The sequence below is a fragment of the Ctenopharyngodon idella genome, chromosome 22 (genome assembly GCF_019924925.1).
Source record: "Ctenopharyngodon idella isolate HZGC_01 chromosome 22, HZGC01, whole genome shotgun sequence".
NCBI lineage: Eukaryota > Metazoa > Chordata > Actinopteri > Cypriniformes > Xenocyprididae > Ctenopharyngodon > Ctenopharyngodon idella.
In genome coordinates, this window is record NC_067241.1 from 1,671,688 (window position 1) to 1,690,710 (window position 19,023).

A 19,023-nucleotide genomic window follows, 5' to 3' on the forward strand; every position below is an offset into this window, starting at 1 on the left:
AAAAAATGCAATGAACAATATGTTTCCATGTTTACTACTAGTAATGGTTACCTTATCTAACACGTTATGCATTTGTATGCCAGTGTGCTTTAAGCCAATCGGCTTGAGAGTTCTGTCCCCGCCTACCGGACTGAGGCCATCTTACACTGAGCTTTGCTGTGAGGCGTCATACAGACACACTGTATCAGTTTCAGAGCTTGTGACGCTGCTAGTGTAACAGAGGTAAGTGAGTTCATGTTGTTATTATTAAGCAATTAAAATACTGTCGATTAAAAAGTTCGGCATATCTGGACGTTTGTCTCGGTGTGCTGGCGGGCGCGTGCGCGCGTTTGGTTAGTGCCCGTGCCCTCTAGACTGAATCTAAGCTGTCATACACGCAGCTTTATTAAGCATATGCTTTGCACATGCTATTTATTTGGTTACGCAGAGGTAGAGATTTCATTGACGGTTGTTTTTTTATGTATTTATTAGATATATTTTTTTCTCTAGATTTGTGTCAGGCTCAGATTAGCATCTGCAGAACTGAACAGCCCTGCAGAAAGTATTGGCTATCATATTTGACAGCAGCATTTCTCCCCTTTTGTAGTTTTTCCCAAATGGCGTAAAGGGTTCAAGAAACGACATGCAAACGAGTTTTTGGCTCTGGCCAATCCATCTACACTACTGTATCCGTCCTGCTCGTGTTCTTGGCAGCTTAAAAACAGTAAAAGTTAACATGATATACATGTTTTTATGTATTTTGTTTTATAAATGTGAGGGTTGATCATTACATATTTTGTCAACAGTTGTAAATGAAGCAGGCAGAGGAAAAAGTGGGCGTTTCTGTCGACTTGCACTGAAGCATGGATTATGAGAGGAGGTAGGTCAAAAGTCCCTCAGCCTGCAGTATTATCTTCTGTTTTTAATATGAATTTGCATTTAACCACTGGATGGATTTATGCATAAATGTTCTGACCTTATTACATAAACTCATGCTGTCAAACATTTTCAGTTATTTGACGAATAGCTTAAACATGAACTTTTTTTATTTATTTACAAATTAGGTATGTAAATGCACGCAGGGAAGTACATATTTAAGGTACTGCAGCTGGTCACCATTTTTCAACCTTTTAACATCACCTTTTTGCAGTTTATTCAAATAGTACTGTTGTGTAATGGAGGGTTTTTACAAATATAGGGAAGCAAGAATATTCCATGTTGTCTTTCAGTTAAGAGGTCATAAAGCTTCATTGATAACTATACAAGAATTAGACAGATGTTGATGGAAGTAGTTTTCAGATAAAATGCAACACTTCAAACTTCACACTTCACACTATCACTGCTTCAAAATGTATGCCAACTACCACGCGCTTGCCAATACATGATTGGTGGTTCTTGAGTTGAGCAAGATTGTTTATGAAGCAGTAGAGCAAGCAGATTTAAAGGTGCAGTAGAGAAAGCAGATTTAAAGGTGCAGTAAGTGATTTCTGAGAAACACTTTTGATATTTGAAATCGACACCCAAACAAACACACCTCTACCCAAAAGAAACACACCCCCGGCCTTCATTGCTCCACCCCAAAAAATAACGAATACGGTATGTCAGGGGTGTCCAAATTCAGTCCTGGAGGGCCACTGTCCAGCAGAGTTTAGCTCCAACTTGCCTCAACACACAGAAATTTCTAGTATGTCTAGTATTAGCTTTATTAGCTGGTTGGGGTTGGAGCTAAACACTGCAGGACTATGGCCCTCCAGGAGCAGGATTGGACACCCCTGCACTGTGTAATAATGCAACACAGGCAATGACTAACAGCTGGTGTCCCATTACTATGTCCCATTACATGTGTCGCCTCTGGCTTGCTTAGTTGGGGACACTTGACATTTGACTTGACATTTGATATTCAACAGTGCTTTGATCTGCCTGCATTGACACTATTCTTTAAGAGCTGCTGTGCAGCCAAACAATGTACCAGTTATCAATGTAAAGCTGCTTTGACACAATCTACATTGTAAAAAGCGCTATATAAATAAAGGTGACTTGACTTGACTTGACTACTATAGCTAATATTACAACACCAGCATATCTTGGTTCTGTGAAAAATAGAAAAACTAATGTTACTCACGTATCGAGCAGAATCAACGCGACCTTGGCCTCCATTTCCAGGCCTGTCCTAGCTCTTGCCTGATCGTAACCTGTATTCCTGTGACCTTTTCCTTTTTGGTAATATCTCAGTCATCTCTCTTTCTATAGTCTTTCTACAAATGTCCCGCTTGCTCACTCCTCCCCCATCACGAGCAATACGCCCCCTATTGCTGATTGGCTACAAGAATGTTGTGGTGCTCGGTGTGTTCTAGAGCTGCACGATTAAAGATTGCTATCTCGATTCAAACACCCATGCGATCTCATTCCTAAATGACAACGATTCGCCTGTATATTAAACCTTTGACAAATCTGCTTTTGCGCTGTTGCTGATCCAGAGAGAACAGTTTCAAATAACGATTGAATCAATACATCGCTATGCTGCTGGGTGCCGACAAGTGACTTAAAAAAATGTATTTGTCATTGAATCATTCATTCAAGAGATTTGTTCAAAAACACTGATTCATCCAGTAATGAAACGAGAAGTATTTATGAGTGAGTCATTGAACCATTCATTCAAACCATTTAACAAATATTCACAAAGTGTGGGTGTTGATTTCCATTTTCAACAGCGTTTTTCAGAAATCGTTTACTGCATCTTTAAGCTACAGAGTGCCTAAATCTTGCTCTTTTATGATGTCATAGGGGCGGTCGTGGTGACCGCATGGGTCGCTATGGGAAAGAGTCTGATGATCATGACTACAGGGACATGGACTATCGTGGCTATGGACAAGAAAATGGCTTAGGGCTGAATAGCAGATTAACAAATGCAAGACAGCACGAGCGTGACAATAGTTTTGAAGGTGTGAGAGACTTTGCCTCAGGCAAATTCTCGAATAATCGCCCCGGATTCAGCCAAAAGGTGAACCGTGGATCCAGAGATAGCCAACTTGAAAAAAGTCTCCTCCAAAGTCCTCCAAATCAGAACATCCACTCAAGATTCCAGCAAGATGATAAGGATTATGAGTTTGAACCAGAGGTTGATGCACACGGGAGAAATATGCAGACATTTAGATCAGGACAGAAGGTGTACCTGGATGACCAAACGCCAGATGAAGGTGAAGAAAATGAGGACAACACCTGGGGCAGAGTTAGAGGACGGCACAACTCTCAGGGCGAATGCGGTGCTGAATGGAGAGCTGAGGAAGACAAATATTCCAGACATGTTGGGCACAAACAAGTGAGTACAGTTGTTTCTCCAGAACGGTTTTATTATTTTTCCGGAACCTGGTGCATTTTATCGCTTAGTTCGGTTTGTTTAGGCATATGTGAACACAGCAGTAGCGCTCGGATCCAAACCAAAACAATCGGTCCAAGATCGGCTGAATGAGGTGGTCTCGGCCCAATTGCAAACAAACTTTGGAGTGGTTCGCTTGTGGTGAGAAAGCAATCTGACACAACGGACCAACGAACCAGGCTGTATCACAATATATGATGGGTAATTGCGTACATTGCATGAAAAGCAGCAGTTTGTTTTACTAATGCCTCTCAAAATTAATCAGGGATTAATCTAGAGCAAAGATGAAGTGAAATGCCTTATTGAAATTTGGTCAGACAAACATATTTAAGAACTGTCCAAAATGCATAAAAATACAGACAAAGCTTGATTCTTGCTAAAAATAATAAAGTAATATAATGACAGCTACAAAGGAAGCCACAATCAGCCCGCGGAGCTGTTGTCTGTCCATTCTATGGAACAAACAGTTGCACGCTGACCAGAAGACAGAGGAGAGTTTACTCGCACTTGACTCATATTAACTAATTTTGGTCCTTTTAGAAATGTTGCCTTGTGAAAGCAAACCAAACCAAGAAGACAAAGCAATATTGTAACAATTTTAGTCCTTGTTTGGGAGCAAAGCAAATGATCTACAGGTGTGAAAGCGCCCTTAATTTGCTTTACTTGCCTTATATTGTTTACTCTGTAAACATTTTTACATATCTAAACATTTCACTTGGTTATTAAAAAATTGATTAGAGTAATATATACTGTCTTCCTGATTTAGGGTCTTCCTGACCAAGTCCAATCAGCTAAGAGCAAAATGAGGGATGGAATCTACCAGCATGCTGTGGAAATGAGCCAGGAGGAGCCAGAACCCCGTGACCAGGACTACAGGTCTGATACAGAGCCAGTCCAGAAACCCAGCAACATTGTCATGCTGAGAATGCTCCCACCGAATGCAACCGTTAATGAGGTTTGTCAATATTGTTATTTTTTGACATGAATACAATAACCATTCCATTAAACATCTGTGGCATACTGTCACACTGTGTCCTAGCCAGACGCGTCACGACACATGATAAAAGACATATTGTCCATGTTAGAGTTTTTGTCCTAACCAGCCGTGATGGCAATACACAATGATTGTATTTTAGAAACTGTTTCTCTTTCTGCAACGTTGCAGCTGGAACAACAACAACATACAAGTGTGACAATCACAATCTCAAGTACTAATCGTGTGCTTTATTTAATAATAAAAAGGAATAGTTCACCCAACACCCAAGAAAATTAGCCCATAATTTACTCACCCTCAAGCTATCCTAGGTGTATATTATTTACTTCTTTCAGCTGAACACAATCAGAGTTAAAACATTTTACATAAAAAAAAAAAAACATTTTACATTTGTAAAAACATTGAATAGTGTCAGAGTTTTTGAAGCTCCAAAAAGCGTATCCATCCATCATAAAAGTAATCCATACGACTCCAGTGGGTTAATAAAGGCCTTCAGAAGCAAAGCGATGTGTTTTTGTAAGAAAAATATCCGTATTAAAAACTTTATAAACTGTAATCACTATAATTACTGGCTTCCGGCAACGACCTATTCAATGCTATTACAAAGCTGGGAAGAGCCAGGATATTATTTAATATAACTCCGATTGTGTTCGGCTGAAAGAAGAAAGTCATTTACACCTAGAATGGCTTGAGGGTGAGTAAATTATGGAATAATTTTCATTTTTAGGTGAATAATTCCTTTAAATGAATTTATTGTGAGTTTGAATATCATTTTGTTTAACTTTTTCAGCTGTACTGACAGTGACAATGGATAATTCACCTCAGATTTTGTTAGTGTTAAAATGATGTAATATTTATGAATTTGATTATGTGCTTCTCCATATGGTTACGAGTGCAGTGCACTTGCAGAGAGACTCCGCCCACACACTTTTCTGATTGGCTGTGATTTTTGATCGATTTTGTTGCATCCCGTAGACCGTTGCTTGTCTCTGGAAACTTATTGCATCGCGTCTGGTTAGAACATGGTGATAATTACAACAGAAAACAAAAACACAGAAATGCACTTACTTTATAGCAGATTTCTGTGTGGCAGTTGTTGTTTGCTTGCACTATAGACTTCCGTTGGACATACTATGTAGTTTTTAGAAACTCTGGGATAGGTTGACATTATTTTCTGGTGTTATATACACAGTATACTACAAATAACAGAGCTTTACTTGAATTTCACCTGGAGTATTTAGTCATCCAGCAATTAGAATACCCATTTTTTGGGCATATTCCATATTTGAGGTCCTGCTATGAGGTTTGGTGTATTGGTGTAGTTAATTGTTTGGTGTTTGCTCTTTAGATTCGGGCTCGGCTGCAGGAGCAGGGGATCCAGCCCAGGGAAGTTCGCCTCATGAGGAACAAGTCTTCAGGTAGGCAAGCTCTACCAGGGGGGCTTCTTTGTACCCCAGACTGACTTCCAAGTCTCTCTTCCATTGCCTTTCACAACAAGCCTTAGCTCACTCTTGCGTCTGCCTAGCTCAGTGTGTTATTTCAGTCTCTCTCTTCTTTCACACTTTCCTCCTGGTGTATTTGAGTTGAATGAAAATGCTGCTTAGAACTGGTGTTTTGAAATCTTCAGGTGTGTGTTTCCTTAACCCCCTGCACATCTTTTCATTTAAGCCATCACTTCTGATTGTTTCCTGTTCTGTATTGTGAATGACCATTTTCTTACCATACCCCTTGTAAGACTATTCTTAACCAGACAACATTCACTTTCACACTCACTTGATAACATTCACAAGGAACATAAATTTATACACTGGCACACAAGCACAAACACATCTACTCCAAGTGCCAAGCTTGCCTCACATGTCTCTCCAGCCTTATCCCTCATCTCATTTTGATTGCTCTTGTCCTGAAGTCTGTGGAAGATCTTGCACCTTGTATTGTGTAAGTATTTTGCAATAGCTCTGTTGAGAAGACAAGTGTGGCTGACCATTACATGAGTAATTTTGGCTTTTTTGATGGGTATGAAAAGGTTTTGCAATTTTGTATCCTCAGCTAAAAGGGTGGACAAAATAAGGTAAACCCCATTTAAAAGCGTTTGGTTTCTTTTAGGCCATTTAGGGTGTGTTCAGTCTTGTAGTTCAGTTCTTTTGGTTCAAATAGGAGAAAAAAAACCGGTATGCTTGAGCATTCTGTCCTTTTTAGGGTCACATCTCGTGACATATCCTGTTTTTGGTTCGTTTAGACGTCTTTGGTCTGTGTTGCATTTATATTTCAGTCAAACTGCACCAGAGTTCATTTGGAAATCGACCAAGACCCATCTTTTCAGGGATCTCGGTCCACTTGTTTGGTGTGCACTAGGTTTCAGATGGTCACATTCACACATATTCAGATGAACTGCACTAACAGAGCGATCGCACCAGAGATTTTTAATCGAACCAAACCTGCCAGGCACACAACCTTAATTACACAGCTACAAAGGTTAGTCACATTAGGTTAAGTCTATGTTCAAATGGGTTTATATTTGAAGAAAGTCAAAGGACGCCATAAAATCGCAGTATTTTAGGTAAAAAAAAACAAACAAACAAACAAACAAACTGTAGCTGTTAAATATTGTACATAATCCATAAGGATACCGGCAGCTGCATTATAAGAATCATTACATAGTTATATAAAAGCAGACTAAGTGCCCCCTAAGAGGCAAACACTGTTGCCATATCCAGGAGTGATTAATACCTGCTGAGATACAACTGAGAATGACTTCCTGAACAGCAGGATGAGGTCAGATGCCTTGGTCTTGCTGATTACCAGATGTAAATGTCATTGTAAACATCTTCTGTACGAGTTGTTTTGCTAAACGTTTCCCCCTCCTTCACACTTCGAAGATGAGGTAGATTCTTGTCTTGAAAAGTGCAGTATCCCACAACACACAGTTGAGGGCTTGTATGACTGCATTCCAAGAAGGACTAAAGCTGTTTTCCTTTATAGATCCCTGGGGCCAGTTGCATAAACATAGCCATTATGTTAAAGGGTTAGTTCACCCAAAAATGAAAATTCTGTTATTAATTACTTACCCTCATGTCATTCCACACCTGTATCACCTTTGTTCATCTTCGGAAAACGAATTAAGATATTTTTGATGAAATCCGAGAGGTATATGACTTGTCCATAGACAGCAATATAATCAACACTTTCAATAATTAAAATGAGTAATTAATGGTAGAATTTTAATTTTTGGGTGAACTAACCCTCTAAGACAGTGTCTTAAGATCTAGTATGACCCACTAGCAGTTAGTCAAAGGGCAGTCAATCTTACTTTTGGGTATAAAATTAGGCAAATTTACGTTTTAATGGAAATAACTTAAAGTTATGAACAGTCTAAAAGAAAAAGCATTGATGGCTAACTTGTAAGACTAGTCTTAGTGGTTTATGCTACCAGTCCCTGATATCAATGTATTATTAGGTGTTTCCTTTATTTTTTCCACCCTCTTTGTGTCAGTGGCATGAAGGTATTTTGGAGAGAAGATTAAAATTCTTAGCTATTGACTTTTAATGCATGTGGAACAGCTATTCACCGTAGTTTAGAGGTTAGTCAATTTAATTTGTATTAAAATGTTTATGATTCAAATATAATGTCTTTTTTTTAATCAATTAACTATAGCAATTGAAACGTATTGTGCTTATGTTTTGTTTGCAGTAGGAAACAATGCATAGTGGGCTGCTTGGAATGCCCATTTCAAACAGCTTTAATCCCATGTGGGCAGTTTAACCAGTGACCTTTGTTAAACACAGTCCTTTGGCATTTCAGGCCGACTGATATTATCAGTCTGTACTGTACCGTTTGGTGTGATTTCAGACAAGCCTCATAAAAATTAGACTTGGGGTATTAATTAGACTTGTATATAAACTAGACTTGTGCATTTTGTGAATCAGACAGTGTCAAAATATATATAAAAAAAAGAGAGAATCCAAAAAGTTTCATAAGTGTCAGTATAACTTTAGATAATTATGTTAGTGTAAGTATTAGAGAAGTATGTAACAGTAATACAGTAGTACAGTTAGGGCTGGGCGATAAAACGATAACGATATGTATCGCGATAGACACGTGATCGATATCAATAAAAAATGTCTTCGATAAAACCTTCGATATTTTTTATTCTTCGTCGGAAGAAAACAGAGGTTGCGAAGCAAGTTTGGTTGCATTAACAAAGGCACTCGCTCTCTGGTAACCTAGCAACAGCCAATCATGTAACAGTATCATATTTGGTTGCGCCATATCGTTGTCTCGTGCTGGTCTGCTGGATTCCTCTTCAGTAACCGGCGACTGATAAGCAGAAAATGAGTGCCACAGCGAGCGAGGTAATTGTAAATAAAAGAGGAAAAGTCAGCTCGTTAGTATGGCAGTTTTTTTGGATATTATAAGTCTGACCATAGTCAGACCAATGTCGTCTGCAAATTATGCAAGACCGTCGTCCCCGCCAAGACTGGTAATACCACAAACTTGATGTACCACCTTAGCCGCGCTCACCCTTTGGAGCACAGCCGTATTCAACCAACAACATCTGTAGCTGCAACATTTTAATTATTTGAGTTTTCCATGTTTGTTGACATTTCTGTCTTAATAACTGAGGGGATTATGATCAGAGGAAGGATAAGTTTAAAATAAAAATGTTTAAATGTAATATATTTTTCTCCTGGTCCTTATTTTAAAATGGGTCATAAAAAATATAAATAATTATCGATATCGACCGATATGAAACACTGATATCGTGATACAGTTTTCAGCCATATCGCCTAGCCCTAAGTACAGTAATATTAATATTAATAATATTAATAGTAATTATTATTATTAATAATAATATATACACACCCACGCCGTTTGGGTCAGTAGGATTAATTTTCTTTTAAATGTTCTTTTATTTTATTCAGAAAGGACATATTAAATTGATCGCATGTGACAGAAAAGACTTTTACATTGTTACAAAAAAAATCAAGTTCAAATAAATACTGTTCTTTTCAATTTTCTATTCATCAAAGAATCCTGAAAAAATTGCAGTTTCCACAAAAATAGTTTTCAAATAGTTATCAAAGTTTTCAACATTGATAATAATAATAAATGTTTCCTGACCAGCAAATCAGCATATTAGAATGATTTCTGAAGAATTATGTGATACTGAAGACTGGAGTAATGATGCTGAAAATGCAGCTTTTAAATCACAGAAATAAATTAAATTTTGAAATATGTTCAAATAATAATAATAAAAAAACAAAAAACAAAAACAATACAAAAACAACAGTATTTAATATTTCACAATATTACTGTTTTAACTGTATTTTTGATCAAATAAATGCAGCCTAGGTGAGCATAAGAGACTTTCAAAAACCCCAAACTTGTGAATGTTAGTGTATATTAACAGTTTTCATATGTTAGGTTTTGTTGGTGAAACATTAGAAATCTAATAGACCTATAGTTTTGTGTGTACCCACATTTTCAAATGAATGTCCTGTTTGATTTTTGTTAAATTGACTGGTCTAAATAGCAGAGGGACAATATAATCCCTCAGTTCTAGCAGTTTAAAGGCAGCAGTGTGATTATTGGTTAGAATACAGCTATACCTCTTTCTACCATCTCTCTGTCTCTCTCTTTCTCCCTCTCTGTCGATATGAAAACACTAACCCCTCACTGCGTTGTGTTGTTCTGTCATTGTGGCCCGGCGACGGCTGTGTCTCCAGGTCAGAGCAGAGGATTCGCCTTCGTCGAGTTTAATCACTTGCAGGAGGCCAGCCGCTGGATGGAGACCAACCAGGTCACTTCACACTGCATACACACATACACACTACAAGATCACACGTGTATGGATATATATGCCCTTTACAGCTGGATTCCTTATGATTTCACAGATTTCGCCATCTCTTAAGAATGAGGTCTATCTGTTGCCATTCTAATATGCAGTCTGTCTAGCACATATATTTGACTGTGCTACTAGTTGGGTATTTTCTGGAAATGCCCAAGATTAATGTAAATTCTACAGTATTGCCCCCTGAAAGCTCAGCTTGTGTGTGTTATCTCCCTTTTTTCAGTTAGCTTTGAAGTGTCTCTTGGCAGCTATAAAATGCTAGTGTGAGACCTGCCCTATATTTTGTTCTCTCTAGTTGAATCCTCATAGCTTTGAAATGTGTCAGAACCACTTGAGTTCCAAAATGGATTCAGACAGCATGAGAATTTAAGCAGAATGGTCCTCTATCTTTAAATTATTACCAGTGAGTTTATAGATTAGCTGACCTGTATAGTGAATATCAGTTTACATGAAAGCTAGGAGGAAGTTAGTAACACTGTGGCAGACATATTTGTTCAGAGAAACTTACGTTACACTTATTACAGGGTCTATCCCCCCAGTCTACCTGAAGTAAACCTCCTTGCTGAAGAACTAGAGAACATGAGAATAAATTCTGGTCCACACTGCGGATTATTCTGACCACGTAGACAGGAAGAGTTTGTTTGACAGCCTTGAAAAGCTTGTTTTTGTTTTTGTATTGATGATGCCAAAATAGTAGATTGTGTGGAAAAAAACTGATCCAAATAATGGTGCAGTTGCCTCCCCATACAATTTTACAGAAAACTCTGGAGAAAGCAGAAGAATTTATTGGCCACGGCAGTCATATTTTGTCACTGGTGCGGCAGCATGACTATAAAAGGGCACCGGCATTAAACATCATCAACTTAGAGTTGTCTGATGGAAAACGCACAGGCATGCCTGAAGTATGGCAACGCGACGCAGCATCTCGTTCCCTTCTCAGGGAACTAGGTTACATACGTAACCCCAAGATGTTCCCTTTCGAGGGAACTCAGTGGTGCTTCATGGTGTTGATGCTATGGGAACATTAATACCCACAAGGCCATATTAAACAAATGCCTGCTCAACAGCTGTTCTTTGAATAAACTGCAGTGAACCAAGCATAGCCCAAACCCAGGGTCTGAACTTAGAGTTGCCCTACAAGATGCATACCAAGTGTCTAAGAGTTTTAGCGCCTAGAGGTGCGGAATGTTCTGGAGCTCTGATGCCTCTATTTAATAACTGTTAGGGATGCTTCAGTGACCAGTCTGGTCCTAGAACCAAAGATCAATAGGTGATCTTCCTACTAGAGCCCCTAGTGGCAGAGCTTACTAGGGAGCTGAAGCTTCAGCTGTGTCTGCCGACCACTCCCACTCAGGAAGAGGGCAGACTACTGTTCCACCACATTAGCCATTCCCAATTCGTAAAGCTCTTTAAAAGCAACCCAACCGAGGGGGTCCATGTATTCAGCGTCCAGTCTCAAAGAGCTGGCAAAGACTACAGAAGAGAGTGAGGGATGGTGTTTAGTGTTCAAACCATCTGCTCTATCAACTGCCCGCTCTAACCTTCAGTCCTCATTGGAGGACAATTTCAAAAGTACTTTCAGGAGATCCAGCTGAGAAAAACCTTCCAGTGGACCAGCGGGGATGTGCCATCATATCTCGTCTACACTATCATCTCTGAGTTAAAGCTGCAGGGGGAGACAGACAGCGGCCACCTTTTTCTCTGTCAACTGCCCTTCCCCAGGGTGTCACTTAACAAAAAAGGAACTGAAAGTGCCAAAGAGGCCAGAGGGAGGGACTGGGGTGTTAAGGAGAAAGGATTTCTCCCTTTCCTTTATCCCCAAAATGTTCAACCACAGGTGCCTCTCTGTGGCAGCCATTGCAGCCATAGAACGGCCGATGGAACAGGCCGTTTGCTTGGTGGGTGAGATCTTTGGTTCTGCAGTGCTCCAGTACTGCCTCTGGAGACAGTCTCTTCCCTTGGTCCACGTCCTTCAGAAGGTCGGCCTGGTAACCCTGCAACACTACCATAGTGTGCAGGGCTCCACCGTCCTGACCCGCCGTGTAGGACTTTGCAAGAACTGGCAAGACTTAGAGGGCAAGACCAGTGCTTTCAGCAAAGACGTCATGCCAGGAGAGAGATGGCTTGCAAGTGCCTCTTAAACCTGGGGCATCTTCTCATATCCATGCTCACATAGCCCCTCCGTGATAATTCTATGCGTCAGAGGTGACTCTGCAAGCCGAATTCCTCATAATCTCGACACCTTAAAATGGAGATCGGGAACAAAGCCAGCAAGCGAGTGCGGCAGAACTCCTTCGAGAGCTGAACCGAGCGCGCTCTACTCCCAAATAGATGACACAGAGTTTGTGCATGTCATCCCCTGTAATCGGGGACATAGTGAAGCACAACTTCTAAACTTTTTTTTTTTTTTTTTTTTTAGGGTTGCCATGCTGTTTCTTTATTTTCTTTTAAACAAATGAACACACAAACTCTTTTTTTTTTTTTTTTTTTTTTTTTCTTTTCCCCTCTCTCTCTCACACACACACACACAAACACACAAACAAACAAACAAAGTAGCTTCCTGAAGAAAAAGAAGCTGAAGACATATAACTCAGGTGCCCTTTTATGCCGGTGCACCAGTGATGTCATATGACTGCCGTGGCCAATAACATTGGCGTGATTTCACACGTGCTTCAGACACCGTCGCACACTGAAGACATTCCCATTGTGTCAACATCCTGACACAGCGTTGAAAGGGAACTGTAGAGTTAAACTAGAATTTCTGTTCTCACAATTACCTCTAATAGTATTACCTCTAATAGCTATTGCCATGAGCCTTGCAGAATTGGGCAAATTCACTGATTTGTTCTTCGTTAAAAGTGCTGTAGCAGCTCAATACCTTGTAAACCACACTTTCTTTCATGCTGTGCACCCTGATTTCTGGTATTTGTCTAGCAGCCAGGGAGTCAGATTGGAAATTGGTGATTTCAGCCAGTGCTTGCCATTTTTGCATGTAGCAGATGGTTCATGAATGGACTGTGTGTGTGGTCCATTATTAGCCTAGATCTTGTTGTTAACAAGGCTAAGAAAATGTATTTCTTCATTATTTGTGGGTATGAAGGGGTGCCATAACAAATAGTTGGACGTGAAACAATGTCAAGCCGTAAATGTTTGTATGTACACATGCAAATTAAGTATTCATTTACATTAAGGATGTTTTCTTAATGCCAGTAACTCAAATGAGGTGAGTTGTCTGTTTATTTTTAAAAAGGATTTTTGGCTCAGGTTCAGTAATACGTTCAAGTGTTTATTCTGTGTCCTGTCAGCGCTGTATGAATTTTCTTTTGTGAAACTTCTGTCTGGATGTTTTATTTGTGGCTTAATGTGGGTGGGCAGGAGTGAGCGTGACACTTTTTTTTTTGTTCCCCTGAATGGGGGAGGTTGAGGCTTCTGGCCAGAGAGGGTGTCCGCACACGCTCTCTCACACGCAGGCCGGCACGTCTTTCTGAGTCCTCTGAAGCTGATGGTGATATCTGTCTTCATCTCTCTCTTTTATCCAGTCTTCTCCTCCCCTCTTGTGTGAGATGAGGTCTCAAGTGTGCCAATTCCACCCTGAAAATGATATTTACCCTCTTTTATTCTTTTGTCCCCTCTCTTCCTCTGTGTCTCGCTTTCAGAGAGTGCTCACTATTTTGGGACAGCGAGTATCTATGCACTACAGTGACCCAAAGCCCCGTGCTAACGAAGACTGGCTCTGCAATAAGGTAACTTTCTTAATGTTCGTCATTTCAATTTAATAAAGTATTATGTTAAATTAAGTTAAATTAAGAATTAATTCTTGAATTAGTGTGCCTTAAAGGGGTAATTCACCTTAAAACGAAAATTAAGGGTATGTTTACACGACAACGATGTTCTAAAAACGTGAAACATTTTTTTTTTTTCTTTGTACAGATGACAACGTTATCAAAACTATCCCCATTCACACGGATCTGCGCCAGTGACTAAAATGCTATATTACGCATGTCAGACAAGTAGTTGGCGATATCACTTTGTAAAGAAAGACTACGTGCCTGCGCATACGCATTCTTTTACAGAGCACTCGCCTCGCGCATGCCTATCCACCTTATTTCTATAGTTTACTGCACTTTGATATTCTTCTCGTTATTTCCCTATGGCGGGTAATAAATCAGAAGTCTCGCACATTCACAGAAAACACCTTATTTCCACGTTGAAAAATAAGGTGTATAGACTAAACACGTAATACGCATGTGCATGCCATCACCGTTTTCACAGATCTGTGTTTTTGCAGTTTACACGGAGATAACGGTATCGTTTTCAAAAACTTCCACTTTGAAACCCGTTTTCAAAAGTTTGCGTTTTCAGGCCACCAAAAAGCTGTTGTCGTGTAAGTGAATGGCCAAATGCATAAAAAGTTTTCCGTTTTTAGTTGAAAACGGTGTTGTGTAAACAGCCCCTTAGTCATCATTTACTCATCCTAGTGTTCTAATGCCAGATCAACGGACAAGGTAATTTCCCTAACGTATACACTTGGAATATACGACATGTGTTGCACTGGATCATTCTGTGATTCTTTTGCATCTTTTTAAAAAAAAGCTTGATGCTGGTCACTATTCATTGCAATTATAAGGACGGGCGCAAGCGGGACTTTTTTTTTTTTTTTGTGGTCTGAAAAAGAAAGAAGGGCATACTGCATTAGAACAACGGCAGGGTGAGTAAATGATGACTTAGTTCACACTAAAATAAAAATGATCCCTTTAAAGGTTTAGTTGACCAAAAAACTAAAATTTTGCCGTTTACTTCATATCGTTCCAAACCCATAAGACTTTTGTTCATCTTCGAAACACAAATCAAGATATACGTATTTAATGAAACCTCCATTGAAGGTCCACACAACCAAAACTTTGATGCTTCAATAGAAAATAAAAGTAATCCATATGAATCAAGTAGTTTAATCCAAGTCACTTTCAGATCGCTTAATATGATGAACAAATTTAACTTAGGCTTACATTCACATATAAACTTTGATTAATGTACATACATAGAGCACATTAAATATGGTAAATGGAAGAGCAAACGTGTTTGCTTGACGATTACAAACCTCATCGGTTCTCGCTTGTCAACCAAGCTTGTTTGAGCTCCAACAGAACAATGAGGTTTGTTGCTCGTTAAGCAAGTATGGTTGAGCTGCCGTTGAGCCTTATTATTATACTTATGTATTTAAATATTATAATAAATAATTTGATGATGCCACAATAATAGACCATGTGGGAGAAAAACATCCAAATAATGGTGCAGTTTTATCCCCAAACAATTGCATAGAAAACTCTGGAGACTTAAATAATTTTATATTTAATGTGCTCTGGGTATGTGCATTATTCAGTGTTTATATGTGAAAAGTGAAGTGATTGTGTCTCTTCAGAAGACTTGGATAAAACCGCTTGATTCATATGGATTACTTTTACTTTTTATCTCTTTATGAACATTTTGAAGCGTCAAATTTTTAGTGGAATGGACTATCAATAGAGAGACAGAAATCTCAGAATTTATTACATTTCTTAATTTGTGTTTTGAAGATGAATGAAAGTCATCTGGGTTTGGAAAGACAAAGCTGAGTAAATGATCACAGAATATTTATCTTTGATGAACTATCCCTTTTAAATGGAAAAAAATATTTCTTAGTGATGTAGTGAGTTTTTCTCTCTTGTTTTGATTGGCAGTGTGGAGTGCAGAACTTCAAACGAAGAGAAAAGTGTTTCAAATGCGGAGTTCCAAAATCAGGTGTGAATAAAAATTAATTTGTTGCAGTTCCTTTTCTCATGATCCACATGGTAAAAACATAAATATTAATATAAGTTCTTGCATATATTGCTCTCTCTTTTCAGAGGCTGAGCTGAAACTGTCTTTGGTGCCAAAGAGTTTACCTTTGGGTCAGTTAAAGGACTCAGCTCAGGGTTTACTGCCCCTTCCCATCATATACCAGACAGCATCTCCGATTCTCAACTTAAGTTCCTCGTCCCAGGCTGCCGAAGTGGCCAATGACAGTAGGTCCTACACACATTTCACACTTTCACTTTGGGGTAAGACACTGTTTACATCGGTGTTCACGTCTCTTTAGCTCTGATACTACGGAATCTGGGACCCCATACAACACTAGAGGTCATTTTGTCCGCTTTGGCCCCGTTTGCTACTCTCTCCCCTTCAAATGTACGGCTCATCAAAGACAAACAGACACAGCTCAACCGAGGGTTTGCTTTCCTGCAGCTCACTACTATTGTGGTAAGACAGTGACTCTGCTTGCAAATGGCATCTGCTTGTTTAGTTGGGGAGGTGTTGCCATAAAACATGTGTAAGACTAACAAAAACAGGTATTGTTTCATGTTTTAGGAAGCTTCACAGCTGCTTCAGATCCTCCAGTCCCTGCAGCCTCCTCTCTCTATTGACGGCAAGCTCATCTCTATAGAGTTTGCCAAGGGCTCCAAACGGTATGAGTTCATGCTTTTCTAATACTGGTCCTGCAGCGTTACACTGATGTCATAGTTGTGTAATAGGAAAAGGAAAATGCAGCAGAGCCACACATTTGAGAATGTTTATAGATCACATTTTTACTATAATGCTTTACATGTATGTTATACAGTTTTGTGAGATTTTTTCTCTCTCTCTCTCTCTCTCTCTCTCTCTCTCTCTCTCTCTCTCTCTCTCTCTCTCTCTCTCTCTCTCTCTCTCTCTCTCTCTCTCTCTCTCTCTCTCTCTCTCAGAGATGTTTTTCTGGCAGATGGGAGTCGGGTGAGTGTGGCAACAGTTGCGAGTACAGCTATAGCTGCAGCTCAGTGGGCCGTCACTCAGGTACCCACAGCACAGGGAAATGGCTTGATTTGAACAGCATAAAGACTAATATGTGGGAAATAATTAACTCTAGGATGTTCAGTTAGTGATAATGAATGTGCACCCAATGTGTAAATGGCAGCCATGTTGCAATGCAGATTGAATTAATATCAATTATTCCACACAGTTACCACAATTGTCAAGGTTTTGGACTAGAAATTATGGTGGCTGAGAGAGCTCAACACGCTGCAACTTAAGAAAACACATGCAAATAGAAAAAACACCAGCAAATTAAGAAAACATAATAAGTTTGACAACACGTGCTGCAAATAATCACAAGTGCACAACGCAACCAAATACTTACAACGCTCTGCAAATACCACAAAGTTCTGCAACTGAAGAAAACACATGCAAATAGAAAAAACACCAGTAAATTAAAAAAACATCTTCATCAGTTTGACAACACATGCTGCAAATACTCGCAATGCAACCACATACAGAAACGTGCTGCAAATACCCACAACGCACATACGATGAGGATGTTAAAATAAACAAAAACTCACCTTTCAGGTTATCGACAGCACCACTGACGAGTAGACATTGAACAATAAGTCCCAGCCAGGTTTGTAACTTGTTGGGGTCCCCTTGAAACATTTCCTTTGTGGTCTGTGCAATTTACAGTGTGTTTCTGTACTTGGTTGCATTGTGAGTATTTGAAAGCATTTCTGTATTTGGTTGTGTTGTGAGTATTTGCAGCACATTTCTGTATTTAGTTGCATTGTGAGTATTTGCAGACATTTCTGAATTTGGTTGCATTGTGAGTATTTGCAGATGATTCTGTATTTGGTTGCATTGTGAGTGTTTGCAACGCCTTTCTGTATTTGTTTGCATTATGTGTATTTGCAATTCATTTTTGTATTTGGTTGCATTGTGAGTATTTGCAGTGCGTTTCTGTATTTGGTTGAATTGTTAGTATTTGCTGCACGTTTCTGTATTGGGTTGCATTGCAGCATGCATTTTATCAAACTGATGAAGATGTTTTGTTAATTTGCTGTGTTTTTTTTTCTATTTGCATGCGTTTTCTTCAGTTGCAGTGTGTTGAGCTCTCTCAGCCACCGTAGAAAATGCTCTTGTGTTGAAATACTTCCCTGTCGCAGCAATCTTGCTTAGAAACAGTTCAAGTCACTGTTACTAGTTCAGAAAATCTGTGATGTGTAACTAATGTCAAACAAACCTAGATCTATTTAATAGCCATACAATTACAGCAAACAGCTTCGAATGAGTCTCAACCAATCAGAATCAAGAATTTTTATTAAAACTGACTGTGTTTGTTGAATATTACCACAATACTAATTAGTAATGCGACTGGAAATATTTGGCTGAAAATTAATTTTTGGTTTTGGCCAAGACATTTTGAGGGCTGAAATCATTGAACGAAACAGCAATGTTTAATTATGTTCATTTAAACATGAATTAACATCAGAAGGTTTATTTAAAGAAACAGTACAACATGCCAAAATGTATCATGTCTCATGTAATCACTCGATCAGTGTTTCAACCACGGAAAGATGTCGATAAAACAGTCACGTAATACATTTACTTCAAGAAAATCATTCAGTGCCCATAAATTCATTAGTTAGCTAGAAAAATGATCTCTAAATGAGAAGTATTTTGACAAATATATTGTATGCAGTATATTACATATTCATTTAATTTTTACTTAACCTGTTGTCTACATTATGTAATGTATGTTTGAATAAATGTCATGAAACAAGTTATCACAGCCATCATTTAAATATTACGTTTTCAGCAACAAATTGGAGTAGAAACATAAAGTAATTCAGTAATTCAATATCAATATATCAATTATATCAACTTATTTATATCAATAAGTTGATATAAAACTGCCTTATGTGCAATGTAAATGTTTATAAACAACTCAGTTTTTATTTAAGTGTTGATTATTAAATACATTTGATAAATTAATTGATTATTAAACT

At 38.8% G+C, this 19,023-nt stretch overlaps 1 protein-coding gene across 5 annotated transcripts in view; it reads left to right on the forward strand.

Annotated features, from left to right (window-relative positions):
- rbm10 (RNA binding motif protein 10) overlaps positions 1–19,023 on the forward strand; it is a 31,683-nt gene that overhangs the window by 241 nt on the left and 12,419 nt on the right. For 4 of the 5 annotated variants that reach the window (XM_051880934.1, XM_051880932.1, XM_051880935.1 and 1 more), the window contains exons 2-13: positions 84–222; positions 786–859; positions 2,764–3,298; positions 4,122–4,310; positions 5,698–5,767; positions 10,077–10,150; positions 13,858–13,944; positions 15,919–15,979; positions 16,084–16,242; positions 16,317–16,477; positions 16,586–16,683; positions 16,957–17,044. In XM_051880934.1, coding sequence (XP_051736894.1) covers positions 843–859; positions 2,764–3,298; positions 4,122–4,310; positions 5,698–5,767; positions 10,077–10,150; positions 13,858–13,944; positions 15,919–15,979; positions 16,084–16,242; positions 16,317–16,477; positions 16,586–16,683; positions 16,957–17,044 — 1,539 coding nt within the window. In that variant the 5' untranslated portion in view covers positions 84–222; positions 786–842. Of the gene's footprint in view, positions 1–83; positions 223–586; positions 704–785; positions 860–2,763; positions 3,299–4,121; positions 4,311–5,697; positions 5,768–10,076; positions 10,151–13,857; positions 13,945–15,918; positions 15,980–16,083; positions 16,243–16,316; positions 16,478–16,585; positions 16,684–16,956; positions 17,045–19,023 lie in introns of all 5 variants that reach the window. The other variant, XM_051880933.1, reaches the window with a different exon arrangement.